Source organism: Lygodium microphyllum, chromosome 5, assembly GCF_053477565.2.
Source record: "Lygodium microphyllum isolate KBCC chromosome 5, Lygodium_microphyllum_v1.1.10, whole genome shotgun sequence".
In the NCBI taxonomy this organism is placed as follows: Eukaryota; Viridiplantae; Streptophyta; class Polypodiopsida; order Schizaeales; family Lygodiaceae; genus Lygodium; species Lygodium microphyllum.
This window is the reverse complement of record NC_141139.1, coordinates 4,424,622-4,449,977: the sequence shown is the minus strand read 5'-3', so window position 1 is coordinate 4,449,977 and position 25,356 is coordinate 4,424,622. Positions and strand designations below refer to the sequence as shown.

The 25,356-nt window shown below is 45.4% G+C and overlaps 2 protein-coding genes across 4 annotated transcripts in view; one reads left to right on the top strand and one right to left on the bottom strand.

Annotated features, from left to right (window-relative positions):
* The window catches only part of LOC148035458 (uncharacterized), a 176,778-nt gene that overhangs the window by 62,134 nt on the left and 89,288 nt on the right, over positions 1-25,356 (top strand). For all 3 annotated transcript variants that reach the window (XM_087678963.1, XM_087678962.1, XM_087678961.1), the window contains one exon: positions 12,957-13,082. In XM_087678963.1, the coding sequence (XP_087535089.1) occupies positions 12,957-13,082 (126 nt within the window). The remainder of the gene's footprint in view (positions 1-12,956; positions 13,083-25,356) is intronic.
* LOC148035460 (uncharacterized) lies at positions 92-4,558 on the bottom strand (the record flags this gene model as incomplete). Its single annotated transcript, XM_087678783.1, has 2 exons — positions 92-179; positions 2,118-4,558. Coding segments are annotated over 2 exons (2,529 nt in total), but the record flags the coding sequence as incomplete, so codon positions are not given.

Below are 25,356 nucleotides of genomic sequence, written 5' to 3'. Positions count from 1 at the left end.
TTCATATCAGTCTAAGAGAGTGTCTGCAATCTGGGAGAGTGTATGCATACGTCACTGCTGCCACGATACATTCACAGTGTCTGCATTCATGTCAGTTTGCATTCATGTCAGTCTGAGAGAGTGTCTGCAATCTGAGAGTGTCTGCATTCGTCACTGCTGCCACAGTACATTCACAGTGCCTGCATTTATGTCAGTCTGAGAGAGTAAGTGCAATCTGAGAGTGTCTGCATTCGTCACTGCTGCCACAGTACATTCACCCAGGACACAGCAGACAAGCCAGCATTCATGTCATTCTAAGTACATTCGTGTCCTGCAGGACAGTGGCTGTCTCCCTGTGCAGAGACGTGACCTTGCAGAGCAGCTCCCTAGTGGCGGCACTCACGACAGTCCCGCCCGTCAGACGCCCGTCAGACGCTCGCTGTCAGACGCTCGTCCACGCCCGTCACACGCACGTCAGCATTCGCCCGTCAGCACGCCCGTCAGCACGCCCGTCAGCATGCCCTTGCAAGATCAGCTTCAGCAATATATATATATATATATATAGAGAGAGAGAGAGAGAGAGAGAGAGAGAGAGAGAGAGAGAGAGAGAGAGAGAGAGAGAGAGAGAGTATATTAACGTCTCTAAAAGGCCAATGTGGCCTATGAGACCAAAGCAGTACATACAATGATGGTGTGTTTCTCATCTAGAACGAGAAAAAAGATGAAAAACATGCCTATAAGACTGAAAAGGAAATGAAATAGTGTCCCATAAAAGGGAAACATGTCAGTGATCTGAAAGTGAGAGTAGAGAAAGGAAAACTCTCCATCAATGATATGTCTGTTCTCTAGGGAGGTGTATCTCTGCATAGCTGAGGCGTCTTGGCATCTGTCTCCTGTGGCGCTCAATGATGGCTTTAATTTGTCTCTGGTGTGGATGTCTAGGCCTTCGTCCGGGTGGACGTGGGCGCCTAGACCGGCTAAGTTCCACTGCTCTATCCAAATGGACACCTACAGAAGATGAGGTCCAATGATGATGTACTCCTGTAGGCTGTGTGGCAGTAGTAGTGGTATCTGCCATACTCTGTCGTGTATCCATGAAAAAGTCAGTGACTGCTCTCTGTCTATGTGAGCCGAGCTGTGGGGGCCTCCTACTCCGTAGAATTGTTGCTCTGTGCCTCTGGAGCTCCAAGAGGAAAAATCCCAAGCATCTCTGATCCTCATACTGCATGATCCGTCTCAGGGGTCCAAAACCCTCTCGAAACAGACAGTGGTATCTACCTCGTATGTCGTAATATACAGTGCATCGGCAGATGTAGTGTTCCTCTGTCTCTGGCTCTCTGTCGCATAGTGGGCATATGCGTTCTTCTGTCTGTATACCCTCCCATCTTCCTGTCTCAATCCTTAGGTGGTGGGATGAGGTGCGGATCTGACCAATAACTGTGCGTAGTCCATGAGGCAGCTGTGTGTCCATGTAATTGGGTCGGGTGATGAAACCATCCTCAGATACCTGGAGGAAGTGGGTCTGGTAGTGTGCCATCCTCGTGCCATGGGGCGAGGGGGGTCGGATCCAGGTCTTCTCCGTATCTAACTTCAGTATGTCTGCTCTGATCACATGGTTTAGCTCTGATCGGCTTAGGTCAAGTGTAGGGCAATCCAGGCTATAGTCAAAGGGGGGTAGTCTGTCAATCTGCAGACCATGTAGACGCATCCATGTACTCATCTGAGCATACCAACAGTGTCTGTCACCGTCTGCTGCTAGTTGTCTAGAAGAGGCCAGGGCTAGCCGTGGGTATCTATCTTGGGGGAGCTCCCATAGTATATGTATGAAAGTCACTGCTTGAACCAAGGCCTCAGCCACCATGGGTGATGCCCCCAACTCAGCTCTGATAATCTCATGTGGGGTCGAGCTCTTCGCTCGTATCATGCGTGAGATCATCATGACCAGTGGTCTTTCCATATGCTCCCATCCATCATAGTATTCCTTCTCTGGTCCATCCTGGTCTCCCAAAGGCTGTCTCTTCGTGTGAAACAGACTCGGACCCCAAATAGCTGCCCCATATAGGAGTGTGGGTGTAACCAAGGTGTCAAAAAGCCACAGTTTGGTGCGCGGCTCATGAAATTGTATGTGAGCACATTGCCTCTCCAATGCCCCTAAGGCTGCATATGCTTTTGCCAAACGAGCCTCTGATGTCTCTCTCCAAGAGAACCGTGGTCCCTTCAATGTGACCCCCAAATAAACATACTGCCTAACCATCTCCACTGGCTCTCCCTCAAAAGTAAACTGGTGCTCAGCTCTTGTCACCCAAGCAGCTGAAGTGTTAAATACCATAACTTTAGTTTTCCCAAGGTTCACCTTAAGATCTCTATCTCTGCAAAAAGCTGATAATGCATCCAAGTGTCTATTTAGTCCCTCAGGTGAGTCAGATATAAGTACAATATCATCGGCATAAAGCAGTAATGCTATCAGCACTCCAGCTAGGCTGGCTCCGGCCCCACCCGTCCTATCCACATATTCTGAAATTTCATCTATATACAGCCCAAAAAGTGTCGGTGAAAGTGGACAGCCTTGTTTCACCCCAATGGTGCTATTGACTGTATCTGAGATGCCCTCAGGTGTTCGTACTCTGCCTGTCACTGTCTCATATAGGGCATAGATACTCCACTGTATCTCTACGGGCACATCAATGTTTTGCATTCTTTTCATGAGTCTAGCACGTGGCACTGTGTCAAAGGCCTTGCGAAAGTCCACAAAACAGCAATAGATCTTTTTCTTGAATGCCTTGCCTTCTTCAATGATTGCCCTCAACGTAAAGATATGGTCTAGAGTTGTATATCCCCTCCTGAAGCCAGCCTGGCCTTTTGACCTCAGGCCATGCATCTCGGCCCATTCACTCAACGCTTGTTCCACGATAGAGCCATATATCTTGGCCAGCATGTGTCCAATCATGATAGTTCGGTAGTTACTAGGTAGCGCGGGGTCTCCACTCTTAAAGAGCGGCACAATAATATGGTCTGACCAACAGATTGGAAATCCCTCACAAACTGCCCTATTAAAGATGTGAGCCAGCGTTGGTGCCAGAATATCACAGGCATGCGTGAAGTGTTCAGCCACTAAACCCTCATGGTTTTGGGCTCTTCCATTTTTCAGCTTCCATATGGCATTCCTCACTTTTTTTTCTGTGAAAAATCTGCAATTTGCTGGTCTTGAGGTTGAGGGGAGTGGCATAGGCTCTTGGCCAGGGATATCATAGAGTGTGCAAGCATATCCATGCCAATCATCCGGTCTAGTAATTTGTAGGGGTGGCTGGCTCTCATGCATCTTTTTCCACGCTCTCTTGCTGTCCTGCCCCAAGAACATGGAATACATTTCTGTTTCTAGTCTGCTCAGGTATTCCTGCTGCTTTTTGCGTACCAACCGTCTGAAGAGTGTTCGAGCATGCTTATGGGTGCATATACCAAGTGCCAGCTCTCGCTGAAAACGTGCTCGTGTCTCTCTGCACTCATCATCATACCAGCCATTCTGTGGAGCATTACCTCGTGGAGGTTTATCTGACGGTGTAGTGTGTGGGAAAGCGTATGCTGCTGAAGTGTGTATTATCTCGGCCAACTGTCCTGTAAACTCATCCAGAGAGGCCTGTGTGTCTAGCTCCCTCAATGCATCTCGCACAGTAATGCTGTATATGTGTGAGGTCGCTTCCACAAAATCATAGCGTGGTAATTTTGGTATATGTGACTGTGCTTCATGTATATGCCCATATTGCATTGTGAAAGCTAGAATAGCATGGTCTGCTACTAATCCAATTGGTCTGTCTGAGATTTCAAAACTTTTTATGTCAGGTAGCAAGTTGGGTGATCCGATCAAATAGTCCACTGTGCTTGACCCCTTCTTGTTAGTCCAACATGTGAAGCCATTAGATCTTGGCCACTGTGGTAGCCCGTTAAGGATGGCCAAACCATGTGCACTTCCCAGTGCCAGTAGGTGTGTTCCATATTCTGTTATCTCTCTATCTTGGGCTGATCTAACTAATCCCACTTCATCTAATGCAATATCTCTGAACATCTCATCACTAGTGTCAAAGAAAGCAGATTGGTTGTTTCCTGTGCGTGCATTAAAGTCTCCTGCTAGTAGAACATCCCCAATTCTCATGTATCCCATTATGTCCTCATATAGTGGTGTATACGGGGATGCCTCTTTAGGGGCAAACTTAGAGTATGCAGGGGGAAAATAGCATATGGCAATATACATGTCGCGAGTTCTGCTTGTACGTAACCTGATCCACATGTATCTTGCCTCTACATCTCTATGTACCACTTGGACTGTATCTCGGAGCTCTTCTCTAAATAGAATTGCCACACCTCCTGATCCCCTCGTCCCTGCAGGCCGTCTAGGCTGAGGGCGATATACACTTTCCCATCCATATCCATATACATCAGGTAAACGGCTGTCTTTACATTGATGTGTCTCAGTATACATAGCAATGTCTATACCTTTGAAAGTATCCTCAAAATAACCTACATCTGTCTTAAGGGAGCCATTGCAATTCCACAGTGTGAACTTCAGGGTCTCATAGGCCGCGCACCGTCATGCCGTCCTTTTCTCTGTGATGATGACTCTTCCATCTCTGTATACAGCCCATTTACCTGCTTTCCGTGCCTCTAGAACACGTGGCATATTTTCCCTCCTGTGGGCTAACTGGGCTGGGGTGAGGTCTTCATCTAGGTAGATCTTTTCTCCTTTGAGAGCGATCCTCTTAGAGAGGAAGGCTCTCTTCTTTTCCAGGTCTCCAAACTTCAAGATGAGGACTTTTGTTTTTGTGTCAGCCTTCCCGACTCGCCAAGCCCCAATGATGGGTACATTTGTAGCTCCAATTTTGGTGGCAAGAGCTGTAGCATCTTCAATTGGGGAGCTTTTCTCGTCTAGTCCAACCACTCTTATGTGGAGAGAGAGCTTGGTCGACCTTGCAAGATCAGCTTCAGCAAGATAGTCCATTGCTTGATTTTAAGCCTACTTCCCCTTTGTAGGATTGGATGTTTGTAAAACGTAATGATTTTCAGAAAAGGTTAGCTAATTAGATCTATCATAAGATGGTAGAGGATAAGAGATGGGTTATTGAGAAAGCCAATAAAGGTTGGCATGCTCGGGATGGTAGAGTGAAGTGGCGAGATAGATTCATTCAATTGTGGAGGTCCAAGATTCCTTATCAAGGAAAAGTTTTTATGTGGAGGTTGCTTATCAAAAACTTTCCATTGGGAATGTGCTATGTGCCACAAGATCTCATGTGGCAGATGTATCTTTTGTACATGTGATGAGACTTTGCTTTATATGTGCATCTCTTGTCCTCTAGCTAGACGGATTTGAAGCTTCATTTCCCGTGTGTGGACCTCGGTGATTTAGTAGCAATAGATGAGCATCCGGTTGTGGGTCCTGGGCAAGATCCCTTCTTCCTTTGCTTTGCAATTAGATAATCTCTACCTCTTCCATTTTCTTAAATGGATAGCTCGTTGGCACATTTGGTGCGCCCGCATTGCGTTCATTTTTGATTCGGCCTTGGGCATCCATGGTCATGTGGCTTGTGTTTGAGGATTACTATTATGGGAGATCTCTTCTATGGTTTTAGCGGACCTAGTCCTCCTTGATGTGGCTGTTGCTTGGCTGGATATTATTTGCTCTACTTCTATTGTGTTGCCAGCATGATGTTTGTGTGCTAGGTTTTGGTAGTTTTTAGGCTTGATATGTGAGTTGCTAGGATTTCTTGGATGGCCAGAAGACCTGCTTCATGTGACTTGTCACCTTTTTGTTTGGTTGGCCTAAAGGCCTAATGTAGATATCTCCATATATTAATACACTTTTTCACGGAGAGAGAGAGAGAGAGAGAGAGAGAGAGAGAGAGAGAGAGAGAGAGAGAGAGAGATTTACGAAAAAAAGAGAGAGAGAGAGAGAGAGAGAGAGAGAGAGAGAGAGAGAGAGAGAGAGAGAGAGAGAGAGTGTTGATAGGCCATTTCCAGTCAGGAGACCCTCCAAGAGGTGGAGACATGCCTGGAAGTCTCTACAGTATAGGTGACAGTTCAAGGGTTGTTTCAGCTAGGCAACATCATATTTGGGGTGTTCCATCCATGGACAGAGCTTTCATGGTTGTCTAGATAGGGGAACAATTCATTTCTTCCATTTTCTCGCGATGAAAGTGTGAATTTTCTCTCTTTTCAGCACTCTCTCTCATTCTCTAGCCATTTTTCAACTCCCTTAGTATTTTCTAGTAGTTTGGGTCATTAGAGGAAAAAATTTCAATCCATCTTTGCTATAAACCCTAATTTACAATAGAAATTATGGTCTTGACAACTACCTCAAGATGCGTGCTCAGAATTGGAGGCCTAAGACTTAAATTCTAGGAGCTAAAATTGAAGAATTTCAGTGATATTCAAGAGGCTAGCCAGCCAATTTCAATTTGAGGCTAAATGTTTTTGGCAAGGAGCTGGGTGAAGGCCAATTCCCGAAGCAAACCAAGGGACACGTTGGTTTGAAGGCTTGTTGATCATTAATGATTGCAAATATCACTTGCATTAGCGGAGGACATCATGTGAGGTGGGAGGATCGAGGTGCAGTTGAGAGTGCAGTAGACAATGTGAGAGTGAGAGAGACAGAGTGAAGCACGACACCCAATAGAATAGACTGAAAGAGTGTAGAATGAAAGTACAAAGTACAATCCTTAAACCTTAGGGTTGTAGGGGGTGTTCACACCTGGACACGGTAAGTGCCCATAAGTGTGTAACATAAGCACGTAAGCACATACGAAAATAAGACTATAAGTCTGGGGGAAAAAACCTCTCCTACCGAGAGTAAAAAGTGCCCCAGTGTCCTACTGATCCCCGACACTCCCATATGAACGTAGGCGTAAGTGAGGCGTGAGTCAAATACCCAACAAACCCCCCTGGAGTGAAGAGTGATCAAGAGTACAAGGATCATCCGCCACTAAAGGATATCAAATTTAAAGCATCGTGAAATGCTTCAAATTTGTCACGAGGAAGAGCTTTGGTGAAGATGTCTGCCACATTATTGGAGGTAGGACAATAGACAAGGCTGATATCACCTGCATGTAGCCTCTCTCTGACAAAGTGATAATGGACCTCAATGTGTTTCGTGCGGGCATGAAACACTGGGTTCCGTGCCACTGCAATGGCACTCTGACTGTCAGTGAACAAAGGAGTAGGCTCCGTAACAGATACATCCAGATCAGCTAGCAAGCGTCTAAGCCATACGCATTCAATTGTGGTAGTGAAAGCTGCCTTGTATTCAGCTTCACATGACGATGTGGCAACAGTGGATTGTTTCTTGCTAAGCCAAGAAATGCAAGAAGAGCCAAGAAAGAAACAATTGCCACTAGTGGAGTGACGTGTATCATAATCACCAGCCCAATCAGAATCACTGTAAGCATATAACTGCAGTGGTCCCCCCTTGGCATAAAGCAACCCAAGAGATCGAGTACCCTGCAAGTAACGAAAAACACGCTTGACAGCTTGCCAATGTGACATACGTGGCTGATGCATATACCTGCTCAAAGCTGAAACTGCAAACTGTATGTCCAGCCTAGTGTTGCATAGGTAGATAAGACATCCAACTGCAAGAGCATATGTATGTATATCAAACAAATCACTGTCATCATGTAATGACAATTTCAGTCCAGGTTCCATGGGGGTACAAACTGGCTTGCAGTCCTGTAAGCCAAACTTCTCAAGAAGCTACCCAATATACCTTGACTGTGATAGCCCAATACCTCGAGCATCATGTATGAATTGGATGCCCAAGTAGTAATGCAAAATTCCCAAGTCAGACATGTCAAAAGTTTGCTACAAATTTTGTTTGAATGCTGAAATCTGATCAGCATGTGTTCCAGTGAGCAAAAGGTCATCAACATAAAGACATATAATCAGCATAGATCCCCCTTCTTTACATACGTAAAGGGTAGACTCAGATGAGCTGTTTAGAAACCCCTGACCAAGCAAGAAAGCAACTATTTTTGCATACCAAGCTCTAGGAGCTTGTTTCAAACCATATAGTGCCTTTTTGAGCTTGCATACCAAATGTTCTGAGCCTTCAACTGCAAAACCAATGGGCTGCTGTACATAAACTTCCTCTTGAAGTTCCCCATGTAAAAATGCAGTCTTGATATCCAGCTGATGCACTGTCCAACCATAATGTGCAGCCAAAGCAATCATAGACCTGATGGTCGTCATACGGGAAGTAGGAGCAAATGTCTCCTCATAGTCAATGCCCTTTTTCTGTGCGTAGCCTTTAGCTACAAGCCGTGCCTTGTATTTATCAATGGATCCATCTGCTTTCCTTTTCAGTTTGTAGACCCATTTCGTTCCAATGGCTTTCTTCCCAAATGGCAAAGACACCAAATCCCAAGTTTGATTCTTAGTGATAGAATCTAATTCAGCTTGCATTGCTGCCATCCAATGCACACTGTGTTATGCATCCTCAAAACATTCAGGCTCTTCATTATCAAAAGTACTTGCTGCGATAACAAACTCCATGGTATGTGCTGAATCATGCAAACGAGTTTGCCTTCTAGTACGACCAACCATGGGTGCATCCAAAGGACTATCTTGCATAGTCTGCAAATACCATCTAGGTAACTGTCTAGCTTCTTGACTGTGTGCAAGCTCTTGCTGAATTTCAGTTTCAGCATTATGCTGAATATTCCGATAAGCCAATGGATGAATTTCTGCACTTTCCATAGGAGCAGCTGGCTGAATATTAGGTTCATTTTTTGAAGCTCCAGCTGAATCACCAAAAGCAATGGGCAGCAGCCCTTCAAAAACATCACGAGCAGCCTGATATGTGTCCAAACCAGCCAAGGATAATTCTGATTTTTCATCAAAAACAACATCCCTGCTGACAAAAACCTTCTTTGTAACGGGATCATAGAGTCTGTAGCCTTTGCTCTCACTGCTATATCCCATAAAAATGCACTTAACAGCCTTGTCCAACTTTTTTCTAAGTACCTGTGGAATATGGGCATAGGCAAGATACCCAAAGGTACGGAAGTGGCCAACAAAAGGTTTACGGCTGTTCCAAGCCTCAAAAGGTGTGATGGTCTTCAAGGCTTTGGTAGGACATCTGTTCAAAATATGGCAAGCACACATGACTGCTTCCATCCAAAAACTATGAGGCAACCTCTTTGCCTTCAGCATACATCTGGCCATCTCCATGAGTGACCGATTCTTCCTCTCTGCTACCCCATTCTACTGTGGAGTATAGGCAGTAGTGTACTGATGGACTATGCCTTTCTGCTTCAAAAAAGAATTCAGCATAGAGGACATGTATTCCCCCCCTCGGTCCGAACGGAGAGTCTTAATTTTGCATCGAGATTGATTTCAACAAGTGCACTGAAAGCCAAAAATGCATCATACACTTCTGACTTCTTTTTCAAACTGTAGACCCAACAAAAACGTGTAAAGTCATCAATGAATGTCACAAAATAGTAACAACTGCCCAATGACATTGTTTGCATAGGCCCACAAACATCTGAATGCACCAACTACAATCTGGTTGTTGCTCTGAAAGCAACATCACGGGGAAATGAGAAACGATGCATTTTTCCCAAAATGCATCCCTCGCATAAGTGCTCAGGAGGTCTCTCCAAGAGAGGTAAGCCATCCAGCATCTGAGTATGCTACAAAAGCATCAAGCTGCCAAAGTTTACATGCCCCAAATGAGCATGCCATAACTCCGCCTGTATCATAGCAGGAGTAAGAGTGGATGTCAAGTATGCCGATTGATCTATTGAAAGAGCATCCACTCATATAAACCATGACACAAAGATCCTGTCAAGACCAAAGTCATGCATTCTTTATCTCTAACCATGCAACGGTCATCATCAAATGTGACTTGCAAACCATAACGTGCCAAAGAGGAAATAGATAGTAAATTCTTTTTGATCCCAGGCACAAACAAAGCATCCTGCAGGCGGAGAATAGAGCCATCAATGGCTGTGAGCTGAATCTCCCCAATACCACGAACAGGATATGATGCATTATTGGCACACTGTACAGATTTTCCAACGGGAGGTGCACCGACTGAAGCAAACAAATCTCTGCGAGATGTAATATGCCTAGAAGCACCACTGTCAAAGAACCAAGTGTCAGCATCCTCTGTAGAGCTAAGTGCTCTATCAGCCCAAGAGATGTCATAACTGCAAGTGTAAAAACAATAGTCCCTGTCTACAACAAAGGATGCGGACTCACTAGCAATGGAAGGAGTAGTAGAAACAGACATTCCTGACTCCTTCTTCTTCTCTTTGGCAATGCGCTTCCTGCACTCAGTGATATAGTGGCCTGGCTTCTTACAATAATGACATTTTTCCTTTTTAGCTTGCGTCCCCTCTTGTGTCTGATTCTGTGATGTGCCAGAAGTACCAGAACTCTGTGGAGCATTTTTTACCTTGCTGTTTTTGCCTTTCTGTCTTGCCACAAAAGCCTGCTCAGAGACTAAAGCATCCACACCACTATTTTTCCTTGTTTGCTCCTCCTCTAGAAGCAAACTAACTAGCTGAATAAAAGTGAGTGGGTGCTCGGCAATCCTCATGGTGAGGTTCAATGCAGTATGAAAAGACAAGTACGAAGGAGGTAAGGAATTCAAGGTGGTGGATATCAACTGTGCATCCGAAAAGTACTCATCTACATTCATGAGCTGCTTCCGCAAGTCCTGAATCTTATTCAAGTGATCCTGCATAGAATCACCCTCATTCATCTTCAAAGTCTCTAACTCTTTCTTCAAGAAAGAGATTCGAGTCTCATTCTTTCCTGCAAACATATGCTCCAAAGTCAGCCATGCATCTCATGAAGAAGATGCTGAATGAATGTGAGGGATGATGGACCGTTGAACTGCCAAAGCAATCAACGACAAAGCCTGTGCATCTCGTGTATCCCAAGCTTTTTGAGCTGCAGTTCTTGGAGGAAGTGGCTGAGGTGGAGTGGGCTGAGGTCCCCGTTGTCCACATGCCCCTTGAGGAGGAGGAGTAACGGGAGCTACAACTCCCGGTCTAGTTTCCTCTCCACTGACATAATCCCATAAATTCTTAGCCACTAATACATTCTTCATCATGAATGACCATAGCGAATAATTGTTTCCATCCAATCTGTCTTCCTTGGATACATAGGTAAATACATCACCTCCCTGATTTGCCATGATGACAAATTTCCAAAGACAAATGAGCAATGTCAAAGTAGTAAGGGCTCAAAATCTGCAAATTTTCAGAAATTGCAGCAAGCACACTTCTGCAATTAATGTGCAAGGGTGTACTCTGTCAAGAACTGTCTTTAATGCACGCTTCCCAAGGTGCAAACAGTGCTCAACAACACAGTAATGTCGAAATCCCCAAAATTTCTGCCAAAATTTCTGTTACAAATACCCTAGAATGTGCATTCAATGTGTCTCTGTCACAGACACAAGCACGTGTCCCAATGCAGAAAACTGATCCTGCTGCTGCATGAACTCCTGGTGGCGGGCTGCTGCAGGTTCAGGAGGCGGCTCCTGCAGGAGCAGCGTCAGCACGCGCAGGTACAGGTGGCGCGCGCAGGGACTGGCGGCGCCTGAGAAGGCAGCAGCTATAGCTGGCGGCGCTTGCAGGAGGCACGTTGGGCAGAGGAGGCGGCTCCTGCAACTGGCAGGTGGCGCGTGGTATAGGTGGCGCGTGCAGGTACAGATGAATCGGCGCCCAGGACTGGTGGCGACTGCGCTTGCAGCTGGCGGCGCTGACACGTGGCGCGCTGGCGGCTGGAGCTGACGGCGCCTGCAGACTTGGCGACTGGAGTTGGCAGCTGGGGCAGAGCTGGCGGCTGGAGGGACAGAAGGTATAGTCGGGGGCTGCAGATTGCAGACAGGTGGCTGAGCTCAGAGCTGAGCTCTGATACCAAATGTGAGGTGGGAGGATCGAGGTGCAGCTGAGAGTGCAGTAGACAGTGTGAGAGTGAGAGAGACAGAGTGAAGCACGACACCCAATAGAATAGATTGAAAGAGTGTAGAATGAAAGTACAAAGTACAACCCTTAAACCTTAGGGTTGTAGGGGGTGTTCACACCCGAACACGGTAAGTGCCCATAAGTGTGTAACATAAGCACATAAGCACATACGAAAATAAGACTAAGTCTGGGGGAAAAAACCTCTCCTACCGAGAGTAAAAAGTGCCCCAGTGTCCTACTGATCACCGACACTCCCATATGAGCGTAGGCGTAAGTGAGGCGTGAGTCAAATACCCAACACATCAGTGAATCTTGGTTGTACTCCATTCATTTGCAATAAAAGATAAAGAAATACCAAAAGAGGCGTGAGTGTTGGGGCCAATTGGCTGTCCATTGTCCAAGAATTAAGAGGTAAAGTGTGCATTTCAGTTTATGTGAATTGATTACCTGCTGTAAATATCGATTAATCAGGTTATTTACCACCCTATCCGAGGATGAAGGCTGGTTTTAGGAGGAAAGATGCTTTTCTTCAGACTTGGGAATCTCGCACCTTCCATTTACAGTCACATATGGTGTGGGATAACATACCACTTGATTGGCTATTCACTCAGCCCCTGTGTAAACTTTTTACTTTATCTTTGATGTACCATGAAGACCTATTCTAGGCTTTTTACTGATTAAATTTCTCTTTTCTTTGAAATCAAGTTCTTCCAATGTATTTATAAATCCTCATAAAGTGGTGGTTGGCTGTTGGTTTTTGTGTCTCCTCTTGTTGAGAAAGGTTATTTACTATTTATGAATTTGCTGAAGATAAAACATGGCATCCATCGATATGTGAAGTTGGGTGCATAGAAAACCAACAAAAATGATAGTTAGACTAGAAAATACTAGTGCATGCACTAATCTTTAGGGTTGCCAAACCTGTAAAATTTTGGAGACAACTTGATTGTTTGTTATGCTTGTGATTGAAGTTTGTTCTGCTGTGTAGTTCATTATTCAGTTTTTGGTGTGATCCAGGTTAAGCATGTTGCTGCTCCTTTTCTATGGAACTCCAGACATCCCATAAGGACAGTTATGGCTCTTAGGCTTATCTTAAGTACTCCAGAAGCTCTTCGACCTGCCATTATTCATGATCTTTTTCAGGTAGTCTTTTTCATGTATATTATTTTGAAAGCTTTATAAGACAAATAGACTTTTAATTGCTTGATGTCTAGAGAACGTCTAATGTCCACACTATTCAATTTTTTGGAATTAACCATTAGTTAAACTGCTCAGAAGTTCAAAATTTCAAGCAATAATATTTGACAGTTTGTGTTTCTCCAACAAAATTCAGAGATTTTATTGTTTGCTTTATATTTTGCTACCAACAAGGTATGGTGCTTTTGCCAAAAGAAAGGTTTTCTCGTGCAATTCCATAAGCCATTTCCATAACTCAAACCTTTAATATCACATTAAGGTTTATCATGTGTAAAAGCATATTTAACAAAGCAAATAAAGCCTTTGCTAGTCCTATTCAGTAGAATAGGGAAGCCATAAATCATCACTATTTTCATTTCTTGACTATCATACCCATGATACTTAATTACTGTTTTGAAACTCGACCTTTAATCATTCCCACAATGTAGCAATTATAACAGAAAAAAATCAAATGATTTTTATAATGGTAATTCCATAGATTTTAGGCTAAAATTTCTAACTAAAAACATCACTACTACATCTACCCTCTTTGCCTTATCATATTATAGCATCTAGCTTAGATTTCCCAAACCATGTCCATTTAGTCCAACCAACTTAGTGACCTTATTAGTTTTACTTAGTCCATTTCCCTAGTTTAATTTCCTAGGAGAATTTTGCCAGAGTTATCTCTACTCTTGGCCCAAATCAAAGTGATGAATCGTCGACAAAGTGACAATCTTTTTCTAGGTGACTTAGTATATCATTAGGAACCCTCAAATGGGCTCTTGTGGATAAAGCCATGTGCTTTTCCTACGAGGTAGACCCAATAGCAACTTGACTGTCTAAGTTGGTGAATTTGTAGAAATCCAAGTGGTGATGCTTAGGACATGCAATCAGGCCACTATTAAACGTTACCTCCCTAGTCTAATGACAAATTTTCTTGGAAAATTATGGCAGTATAATGAGCATGAAATAAACCATAATTACATTCTTGAATCTTTAGCATAGCTTTTGTAGAAAATTTTATAGCATAATGGCTTTGCCCATGGCCCGTTATAAAAGGTGGGGTGTACCTTAAGCTAATTTAATTTTTTTAATTGATATTCATAACTTCCTATAGAAAATTGGGCAGCACAACAGCTTGTTCATGGCCTGTCTATGAATTTTCAGAAACACTTCTAAGCAAGAATTTATTTTGTTAAAGCGAAGACTTAAGATTCTAACAGAAATCTAGCATTATAATGGCTTGCTCATGGCACTAATGACATTATAATGACTTATTCATGTCTTAGATTTTAAGGAAAAATTGTCATTATAGTGATTTGCAATTGGTAAAGAACTCATCTAAGCAAACTTAGCTTATTGATAAAAAAGACTTAGCATTTCTAAGAAAAATTGGCCCAACATAGCAATTTGCTTGTGGCCTGTTGCAAGCCCTAAGCAGTGTATCTAAGCAATCTTAACTTTCTAAAAGTAGAAGCTTAGAAGTTTTATAAAATATTGGACAATGTAACGACTCACTCATGGCCCATTGCAAATTTTAAAAGTGTAACTGAGCAATCTGACTTTTCTAGCAAGAAATGTATAAGATTTATACTATCAATGTGATTTTACGACCCTAGCTCAAGGCTTATTAGGGTCTCTAACAATTGTAATGATTAATTGATCTCAAGTGAAAAGAATGGAAAATTGAGGAAATATGCACCTTAAGTTATGGATTGGGGTGTGAACTATTAGAAAGAGCGAGAGCAAGAGCGACTTGGCCATGCCTCCTTGCAGTCTCCATCGTCTCTACTTTTTGGCTATGGTACATCAGATAGTCCTCCTTTTTGTCATTCCATGTTTCTAGTGACTCTCCTAGATGTGCCATCTCCTAAATCCTCCATTGATCCTTTCTCATACTCTAGGTATGTGCCATTGATTGGTGTGGTGGAAGAAACAATTGAAATATGAGTGAGAGGGAGCTCCTATTTAAAGTTTTTGTGAAAGCAGGCCCAATAAGCTCAAAAAATCTCCACCCCTAGTTTTGAGCTTGAATTGGACTCTTGGAGCTCCTATGTATAGTTTTTGTGTAACCATGCCTAGTATGCACAAAAAATCTCCACACTCAGTTTTCTACTTGATTTGGACTTTTGAGTGAGCTGTTGACTCAGCAGCTTAGTCGTTGGGCTCTTCTGAGAGCACCCTTGTAGTGTGCATAGTTAGTCATGGTCGGGGGATTGATTTCCAAGCTTTATGGCCACCTATTGAATTGATTCTAAACATCAATATTGCCATGAGGTATTGCTAAAAAATTCAGTGAATTGCTATACTTTATCGATGCATAGTCTTTTCTCATAATTATTTTGGTTGGCTGGAATCTCAAGTAAGCCTAGCTTATAGTCTCAATGGCATCTTTAGTGCTATTTTAGGAATTAAAAAGTAATTTATTGCCATTCTAAATTGATAATGCTAGTCTCTACTTAATTACAAAATAATTTTCTTAATTTTCTGGGAGGTTTAATTCACTTACCGGTTTTGTCCTCATTTTAAAAGTTGACCCCAAGATCAAACTATGCTTAGTTGAATTTTGACTTTAGATGTTTGAAAATTTAGTTGAGGAACAACTTCTCTCTTTAGAGGTAGTGGTAGAGTCCTTTGGTTGACACTCCAAATTCTACCATTTAAGGAAGTAAGACATGCCCTAGAAATGAATTAGCTACTCCTTTAAAAGTTGGGGAACTTAAGAAGGTTTGCTTAGGTTAACTAAGAATACAAACATTTTGACTTTGAAAGCAAAAGCTCGACTTTACCAATTAGGGACATTACATGCCTCATCGGTGGTGAAAGTTTGCTGTAGTTCCGTGTTTCTTCCGTGAATTTTGTGCGACTTGTATCAATTCAGATGGAATAAAACCGGAATATTGAGCGACTAGTATCAATTTAGATAGACTAAAACCAATGGAAAAATGTGATCAAGGTGCACTTGTGGATGGGGTGTGCTCTTAATGGGGTTGAGTGAACCTCATGATGGGTCTGCAGTTGGTGTGAAATGGTGGACCTTATGAGTGTCTCTACAATACAAATAAGCTTAGAGTGTGATAGATAAGACATGGGACATGCTTTGTGTGTGTTGGTGGTCACTATTGAGCAACCAATGTCATTATATGTATTAACTTTCAATTGTATTACATTAATTCCTACTTCTAGTTTCCATTAACAGCCCCATTGTATTGTATGCATTTATTTCACATAGTAGGACAAATGCTCCCAAATCCCCTATAAATAGATCATGCTGTGGGCATTCTTTGTCTCTCCCATTCATTCTTCACATTCAGTCAGTCTCTCTCTTCTCCAACTGCTGTTCTTTGTCTTCCTCCAATCCCTGGCGGATGCTACCCTACTAGAGCTGCAATTGCCGCCCACACTTGGGAGGTGTCTAGAGCTGCTGCCATATCAGATGACTACTGCCCAGCCTGCCACCTAGTCAGAGGCTGCTGCCTATTTGTGTTTGTCCAGCAGCTGCCCACTTTGCCTTTACTGCCCATTCTGGCCACCCTGCATTCGATCATCATCAGGGAGCTATCTCCAGCATTCTCAGCCCCTATGGTTTACTGCAGCCAACCTTCATCAGCAAATATCTCTGCATTTTTCTCTCCTTAAGGGCTGCTTAGCTGTTGCTTGATTGCAGCCACTCATCTGGAGAGATTTCTTCATCGACACTTTAATTTTTCTTGAGTTGGCTGCCCAATAGCGGTCTTGATAGTAGACATAATTTTGGAGAGATTACATCATCCTCTTCATCATTGACAACTCTTGACAACTGTGTTTTGCTCCCTCTATTGCTGTCCATTGTCATCTGTGTCTTTCTCCAACACCTACTTGCCCAGAGGACTGCATTTCACTCCCTCCACAAAGCATCGTCGTCCACAGATGTTAGTGCCTGATTAAGACAATGCAGTTTTCTCTCAGCTCTGATTGGCATTATCAACTTGACTCTGCTCACCTCAGTATTGGTCCTAGAGAGAGAGAAACCTAAGGCTTACTTCATTGTATTAGCACTATATATGCTTTATTTTTCCATTCACTTTTCGTGTTTCTAAGTTTTGTGGCATTGTGTTTGCCATGCACACCTTGTGTTCCTCCTTGCAAACCCACCGTTCATTTACATGGTATCGAAGTAGAGGTTCTCAAGGGCTAAAGATCCGCATTCTCATTAGTGAAGGTGATTAAAGGTTGTTGGAAGCGACAACTGTTAAGCTAAAAAAATAAACAGCCCCAAAACTCAAAATCTATCATAGTTTCTGTGTCCAATAAGCAAACTCCCAAACTTTGGGAGGATCAACCTCTATAAATAGGAGGCTGCCTAGCCACTCAATTCATCCCTTGTTTTATAGTTTTCAGCCATCAGCTTCCCTTCCAATGCCTGTCCAACCTTCACAATTGCGGCCCACCATCATCAGAATCAGGCAACCCATTCCTAGCTGGGTTTGCTGCATCTTGCTGATGTCATCAGCACATTGCCTTGATTTCAGCCCTGCTGTATGTGTTTTACTGTTCCTGCAAGCTGCCGTGTCAGCTCACCCTCCTCTAGCCGTTGCCCAACTCCTTGTTGTTGGTGATCAGCTACCATCACTTTTGGGTGGTTACACTTGTGTTTACCAGTTCTAGCCCTAGGGACTACTATGCTTTGGTTTCCAGCCTGCTGCCCCTTCATTTTCAGCATCATCTTAGTTCTGACTAGTGGTTATAGCACTTGGGATCGATCTCCGGCGGACATCACTCTTCAACTACTCCCTTAGCCTGCCACACGAGAGTCATTGGCCGTTGGACAGCACTCCCCTTGAGCATTTTCTACACTCTTTCCTTCATTTACAGTATTTGTTCATTTACTTCAAAGTTCTCCTTCTTCTCTGTTTGTGTTTTTGCATTTGTGTTTGAGTTCTTTGTGTTTCAGTTGTCATCATGCACAAAGTGTTTTCTTTTGCAAACCCTAGTATATCTCAACTTGGTGTCAAAGCTAGTGCTCTTTGAAAGAGTTACTTGAGGCACTATATGCTACATGTTGATTCACTGTGGCTCAGACCACTCCATCTCGGGATCCTCTGGTGCTTTCTCAAGCTACTTCTTTAATGGAGGCTTTGTTGAGGCATTATGGTCTTGATTTGGAGGACAACGCTCCACCTACTAATCTTTCTTTTAGGGATCATTGACTAAGGCTCAACTATTCTTTCATCTCATATTTCTCCACAAGGTGCATCTTAGTTAGAGCACTCCGTTGATGAGACTGATCACTTCTTAGTTGAGGAAAGACTATTGAGTTGAAATACAAGTGAAAGTTCAAAATCTTCACAAACCAACCCGATGACAGGTTCATGCAGCCCATTCTTGTGTGAGTTTGATTATGTTTATATTGCTCCTTCAATTATGCAGGGATATGTAGGGACCCCGTGGAGAACCGGATTGGTACTACCTTGGAGTAGAAGAAAACTCTAGGTTTAGAGATGATCCACAGGGTAATCCTTTGTCTTCTATTTCGTTTGAGTTTGAGTTTGGTGCTTCACATTCATCTTTACATTTCCTACCCTTTCCTTCCACTTTGATTCTTCTCTCTTCCATCTAGAATTCTAGTTTAGACCCACCATAGGTTATCTAGTCTTAGCTCACATCGTTTTAGATGCATATTTAGGTTCTAGGCCATCAATAGACATTTGGAGATGCACCACTTTGGACCTTGTTGCTTTGTTTGTCGAGAATGCCACTTGTGCATTGTGCACCTTTCCCTTATCCGCAAGTGCATCACACTCGTTTCTCTGGTCCTATTGTGTGGATAATCCCTTTCCTGTACTCTATACCACCCTTTGTGGCTGCTCAAACACATAATTCCTTTTATTGTGCTGACAAGTCACCTCCTTCTAGTCACTTAGATTTAGTCCCATCGTCCCTAATTGATCCTAAACACGGACCTCGCTCCAATGCCAATGGTCAGCCTCCTTTGTTGATGGAAAAAGGGAGTGGTACACCAAATGCTCACAAAGACCCTTCTAGTACTTCTTACCTAAAAAGAATAGTTTTCGTATCTTTTGCCAGAAAACTAGCCATGTAGATGATAATTGTCACTCAAAGGCCAAGGGCATTAGACCCACACCCAAAATCATCCCATCGCCAAACTGGTCTCAGCTCCTTTTGGCAATGGTAGTGCCACTCCAAGGCAGTTGAGAGAGGGAGTCTTCATTAGGGAGCTAGAATAGTTTCTCCACCCTCTGTTATCAGATTCATCAGTGATTGGCCACTCGGGCAATGGTTCTTGGATCTCCCCCCCAGTGCCTTATGGTATCTATGATCTATGGCTCGTTCAGTCATCACCTCTGACTAGTCTAGTCTCCTAAAGTCCTAGATCATCCTTAGGAACCTTATGTTAGGTTAGGTAGAATCCATTTCCTTTAGGCTTAGCGGTACTTTTACTTTTCAAGTCTTCTACTGCACACCTAGTCACCTACCTTCTATTCAAAATGAGCAAAAGACAGCTCCCATTGCCAGGAATATCCAGGTAGCAATGGGGATATACAATCTGATTAGCAGTGCAAAATAGAGCATGAACCACCAAGGTACCAAGTATTGTCAGAGACCCAAAGATGTTAGAGACAGATGCAATCCCAAACAAGAGAGTAGTATATACATAAGCCAACTATGCAGATGAGATTTCCCAAAAGCAACAGACGTTTGCCAATTTGCAACTCATTCACTGCATATCAACAGTGAAGTTCAAGTATATAATCAAAGAATGCATTTGAGTTGACAAACCTATCTGATAGGAGGAAGTAATGGATGTACAAACCAAAGCTAAATCAGCCCATAGTCATCAATGTGTGCATGAGTATTGTAGACCATAACCAACTAATTATATGTACATGAGCAAGTAAGAGTCTCCCATTGACTCAAGTGTCCAAGCTATCCAATAAAATATCAAAGTGCTCCAATGGAAGTGATCCGGAAAGAGCCAAGCAATGCTCAATACATAAACCGTATAATATTAGGGTGCCCAATGACATGAATCAATACTTCTAGGAGCATGTACCTTCAATAAGCCTTCAAGACCACAACTAATAAAACTTAAATGCAAGTAGCCACTGGCCAAATGCAACCAATTGAGCTCAAATCCAAGATATAGAGGTCAACATAAGCATATTTGGGCAGAAGAATCAATGCCAAGCATCAATATATACATGAAGCATCCCCAAAGCATGTGTAGGCATTCAATACATAAGCGATAACAATTAATGCTTGCTACCCACAGGGTATTACATCAAAGAACAACAAGCTCTAATCAGTCCAAAAGCCTTTTCTGAGCATCAATACATCATCCGGGCATTGCAAAATTTCCTCGTAAGCATTATTAGAGCATTAACCGTTTAAATGCTTGCTGTCCAAATGGTATACAACAGTCTGCCCTGAACTGTAGAGCAATGGCTAATCCAAAACTCTTTGAATGATGCAGGATACGAAGCCAAGTTTTTTTTTTTTTGGGCAAATAAAATGTGGCTGATTATATTACTCAAAAACACTGGTTACAATGCAATATTCATGCTCTATAGACAAGCTGGAGTTGATAAGGTCACAAATACATCATGTGTACAAGCCTCTCAAGGCGGTCTGGGGGGGGATGGGGGCAAGAAGCCATGGAGGGGGGGTGTATCGCCATCTGGGGCTGCCTGCCTATATCACGAAAAATCGGTCTTGGCCGCCCCAAGTGCGCATGAAATGACATCGGAGCTCCTGATGAGCCTTGGACTCGCCCTACACCTGATCCCATCAGCCGCAGAGGGAGTGGATGATGGAGGTCCAGAGCTCTGCTAAGATCGCCTGTAGTGACAGTCTCTCTCCGCCGAAGGCCTCTTGATACCGTGTGTTCCAGATATGCCACCCTGTAAGACTCCCTATGATTTCCCATACCTCAGAGCGGTTTGCTGTGGGCTCCAGTATCCAACGGATGGGTAAAGCCTCCAAAGCACGGCCCTGGCTGATCGCCTACCAGCAGAAGGCTCCATGAGATACATCCAAGGCTAGGTGCTATAAGGCGAAGGATGCGGTTCCAAGGTAGCAGACAGTCTGTCCTCTGCTCACCTATCTAAATTCCAGCTGCACGCCCCACTCCATGCTAGAGTTCGGGTCTGTGAGAAAACCAACTAACTTTCGCCAATTGATTTTCGCTCCCGCTGCAAAACAGAACACCTCCAGAGCCAGCCTCACTCTCTCCAGTATCAACTCATCGTCCTCTATGTAGAGTGCTGTATCATCTGCATACTCTGAGTCTAACAACTCAGTCTCCAGAGCTCTGCTAAGATCGCCTGTAGTGACAGTCTCTCTCCGCCGAAGGCCTCTTGATACCGTGTGTTCCAGATATGCCACCCTGTAAGACTCCCTATGATTTCCCATACCTCAGAGCGGTTTGCTGTGGGCTCCAGTACCCAACGGATGGGTAAAGCCTCCAAACCAACCACTGCACATGACCCTACCTTAATCATGAATATCGTGTCCTGCATCCCGACCTCATACAGAAGGTGACGGCCCTGGCTGATCGCCTACCAGCAGAAGGCTCCATGAGATACATCCAAGGCTAGGTGCTATAAGGCGAAGGATGCGGTTCCAAGGTAGCAGACAGTCTATCCTCTGCTCACCTATCTAAATTCCAGCTGGACGCCCCACTCCGTGCTAGAGTTCGGGGCTGTGAGAAAACCAACTAACTTTCGCCAATTGATTTTCGCTCCCGCTACAAAATAGAACACCTCCAGAGCCAGCCTCACTCTCTCCAGCATCAACTCATCGTCCTCTATGTAGAGTGCTGTATCATCTGCATACTCTGAGTCTAACAACTCAGTCTCCACTCTCACTAGAAGTCGGAGGCCGCATAGTCCGCTCACACGTCAGAGGCTAGCCAATTGCTCAATTTAGCCTCCATGAGAGCCTCCCCACTCTTCCACATAAAATTGGTCCAGCCGCTTCAGTAGGACTCCACCTAGCTGCGTGTATCTCCAAGAGAAGTCCAACGACCTCTCCCTCCTATGGAAGGCAGGGTTTCTCCAGGCATCGGGTGCTCCTACTCCGAGCAAAAAGACCTCCCATGCCTCCTGCTCCTCCCCAGCCATGCCCTGGTAGTTTCTTTCTCTGCCCTGCTGGTCCTCCAAAGCCTCCAGATTGTTGAAGTCTACTCCAACGATCCAGGAGTCCACCTCCGGGGGTCCATCCGCGATTTCCACCCAGAACCTGCTGCGTGCCCTAACCTCTGTAGGGGCATAGACATTGAGGACTCCAATGCACGAGTCCCCAATATCCAATCTGATCCATAGAACCCTCCCTGCTACAATTGACCCGTGGTCTCGCACACAGGCGGTGAGACTCGGGCCAATAGAGGTGCATACTCCTCCGCTCCTGCCGTGGGCACCTATGGTGTGCTCCTAGTAGGTGTGCGAGCTGCCCGGAAGTACCTTTCCTACTCGTTGGGCCTGGGTGGGGGTGAGCTTGCGCTCCTGTAGCAGTAAGATGTCGATCCGTCTGGCAAGGGCAGGCTGTAGCTCCTGCTGAACAATCAACTTCCTGGAACCAGGTGCCCCACTGTAGTGGAGACTATTCACATTCCAGGATGCAAGGTGTAGGCTCATGGGGAAACCTGTGACTGGCCGAACAGGCATCTGTTTGGTGTGGAGGCTACTGATGAGGAGGAGAAACTATGAGGCATGAAAGTATGCTTTGATGTTGGTCTGGACGGTGAGCTCCAGTCCCCCATGGTGGCCCTCGGCCGGGACCATAGGGGTGATAGATACTCCAGGTGGTACTATCAATGCATCTATCAGCCATGTTGAGAGTCGTGACTCTGTATAGTGGTAGAATCGGGCCATCTGTACCAGGGGCCACTCGATCACATCCTTCCGAGCTCTCCACTATGGAGGGGCTCAAAAGATGATACTCAAGTGTGGAACCTCGGCACCGGCCCACCAATTAATGTCCATCATGCAGCCAGGCCACTGCTGTGCAAACAATGCTAGTCCTTCTTCTCCCATCCACTGGGAGATGTGGTCCGCCACCTTGACTCTTCAACTCCTATATCTCTGTAGTCATCCACTCCCTTGAGTGAGAGGACTGAAGAAAAAAGGCGTAGTTTGGTCCATCCGGTGGTGCTAGTAGATGGACCCGAACCACGAAGATCCCCACCTCTAGTGGTAGTGGGAACTCTTTGTGCTCCGCAACTCTCAGGTAGGACCATGGGCCACTGCGGAAGAACTCTTGTGGCAACAACTGTGCATGTCTCGGGAAAGTGTGACGGGCGGATGAGCTGGTGGCTATGTGGGAGGGGGGGGATTGCTGGTGCGAAGAGGATATAGGCGTGTGTGGCTCATCACCTTCTATGGGAGGGGGGGAGGTGGGTCTGGGGGGGATCACCTAAATGCGGATCAAGGGGGTGCTCGGTAGGGGGGGTGGTGGGGGGGAAGAAGATGGTGGGATGGACGGAGGTGCATGACGGGTGTTGGGGGGGGGGGGGGGCTGGTGGCCCTGGCAAGGGGGGGCTTTGGGCCAGGGTCAGTGGGGAGGGGGGGGTCATGCGGTGTGGGGACTATGGGATCTCAGGTGAGGTAGTCCGTGGCGCGGGTGGTGGATGTGGGGAGCTGCGGTCCTGCCGGGTGGGATGGGTAGGGGGGGTTGTGGAGTGCTCTGCTGAGGAGGCGTCACTCGCCCCCCTGCTCCCTACTGACGAGGTTGGGTCTGAGGGGTCGCTGCGCCCCCCTTGCCGTCTCCCTCTCTGTCGTCTCTGGACTCGTGTGAAGGCGTCGGCGTCCACCTCCGGGCCTGTCGGCGGAGCCTTCTTGGCTCCGAAATGCGTGCACACTGCTACTTGATGCCCAATGCGTGGCAGCGCAGGCACTGCCCTAGTTGCCCAGTCACAATGACCTCCTGCCTAAAGGAGTGTCCGCCCACCTCAATCTCTAGGAGCTGTGGGATATTCTTGACCTCTTTCACTGCCACCCGTATCTTTGGGACTCCTGCTGCTGTCATTGCATCCGCAAAAGACGCGGAAAGACAGTGCCGAAGAGCTGACCAAAATCTTCTACCAACTAGCGATACTCTATCGCCAAGCTGGGGAAAAGAAGGGCGACCGGGTGCTGCAGAAACCTATTGTGGAGTGCAAATGCCTCCATAGTAAAGCCACTGTACCAAGGGACCATGTATATGACCCCCTTTGTGGACGCATATGGTGAGCTGGCAAGTAACTCGTGAGTTGTGTTTGCCGAACGAAGCCGGACCATGAAGATTCCTTGGCCCATTAGGACCGCCTCCAGGATCTGCTCTATGCCGATGCGCAGCATGGAGTGAAGCCAGTCCTACTACATGACCATAAATCACTGTTTCTTTTAGCTCCAGCTCCTTAGCTTGGACGGCTATGAGCTGCTCCTCAGAGAGGACGATGCGCAAGGTGTTTGGCTGGGGGGCACTCGTTGAGTGTGCCGGCGTCTGACCAAACGTTTCCATTGCGCGTCCCTTCTAAGAGAACTACCTATCACATCGCGGTGCTACTTGAGGGGAGAAAGTTGCTGCAGATAGAGGGAACAACTGGAGGGTGGTGGGAACAATGACGAGGGGGGGGGGGATGTTGTAAAACGCTGACGGATCCGAGATTATGAACGGAGGCAGCGCGCTCCGGGGGGGGGGGGGGGGGGAACTGTAGGAGATGGTGGCTTGGCGGGGGGATCGGGCGGCCGAATTTGTTGGGGCGGAAAAGACAGGGCCGAATCCTTTGGATTCGGACTGGGTGAGATGTCAGGGCGGGACAGGGTGAAATGACGGAGCAAGGCAAGGCGAAATGTCAAGGCGGAGGGGAAAGATAGTAGGGCAAGGCAAAATGGTAGGGGGAGGGCGAAATGTTGGGGCGGACAGGGCGAAATGTCAGGGCGGGGGGGGGGGGAGTTGGCGAACCGGGCGCTGACGATGGCAAGGTATGACGGGCGCGATCAGGCGGAACCGGGGGGGGGGCAGCTTGCGACGTAACGGGTAGAGAGCGCGTCTCATACAGAGCCAAGTAAGCCATGAAGAACTACAAATTGCTGGATAATGATCAGTAGTAGTAGTAGGATGAATTGGGGCAGGTGAGATAGCAGTCCTAAAACTGGCTGAAAATACCGATAGTGCTAGGGCCCTTGGCACTCACAAATACCTTGGGGAAGGCTGAGAAATGGGTTGGGGGGAGCTTATTTGGGAGAAATGGGGCTGA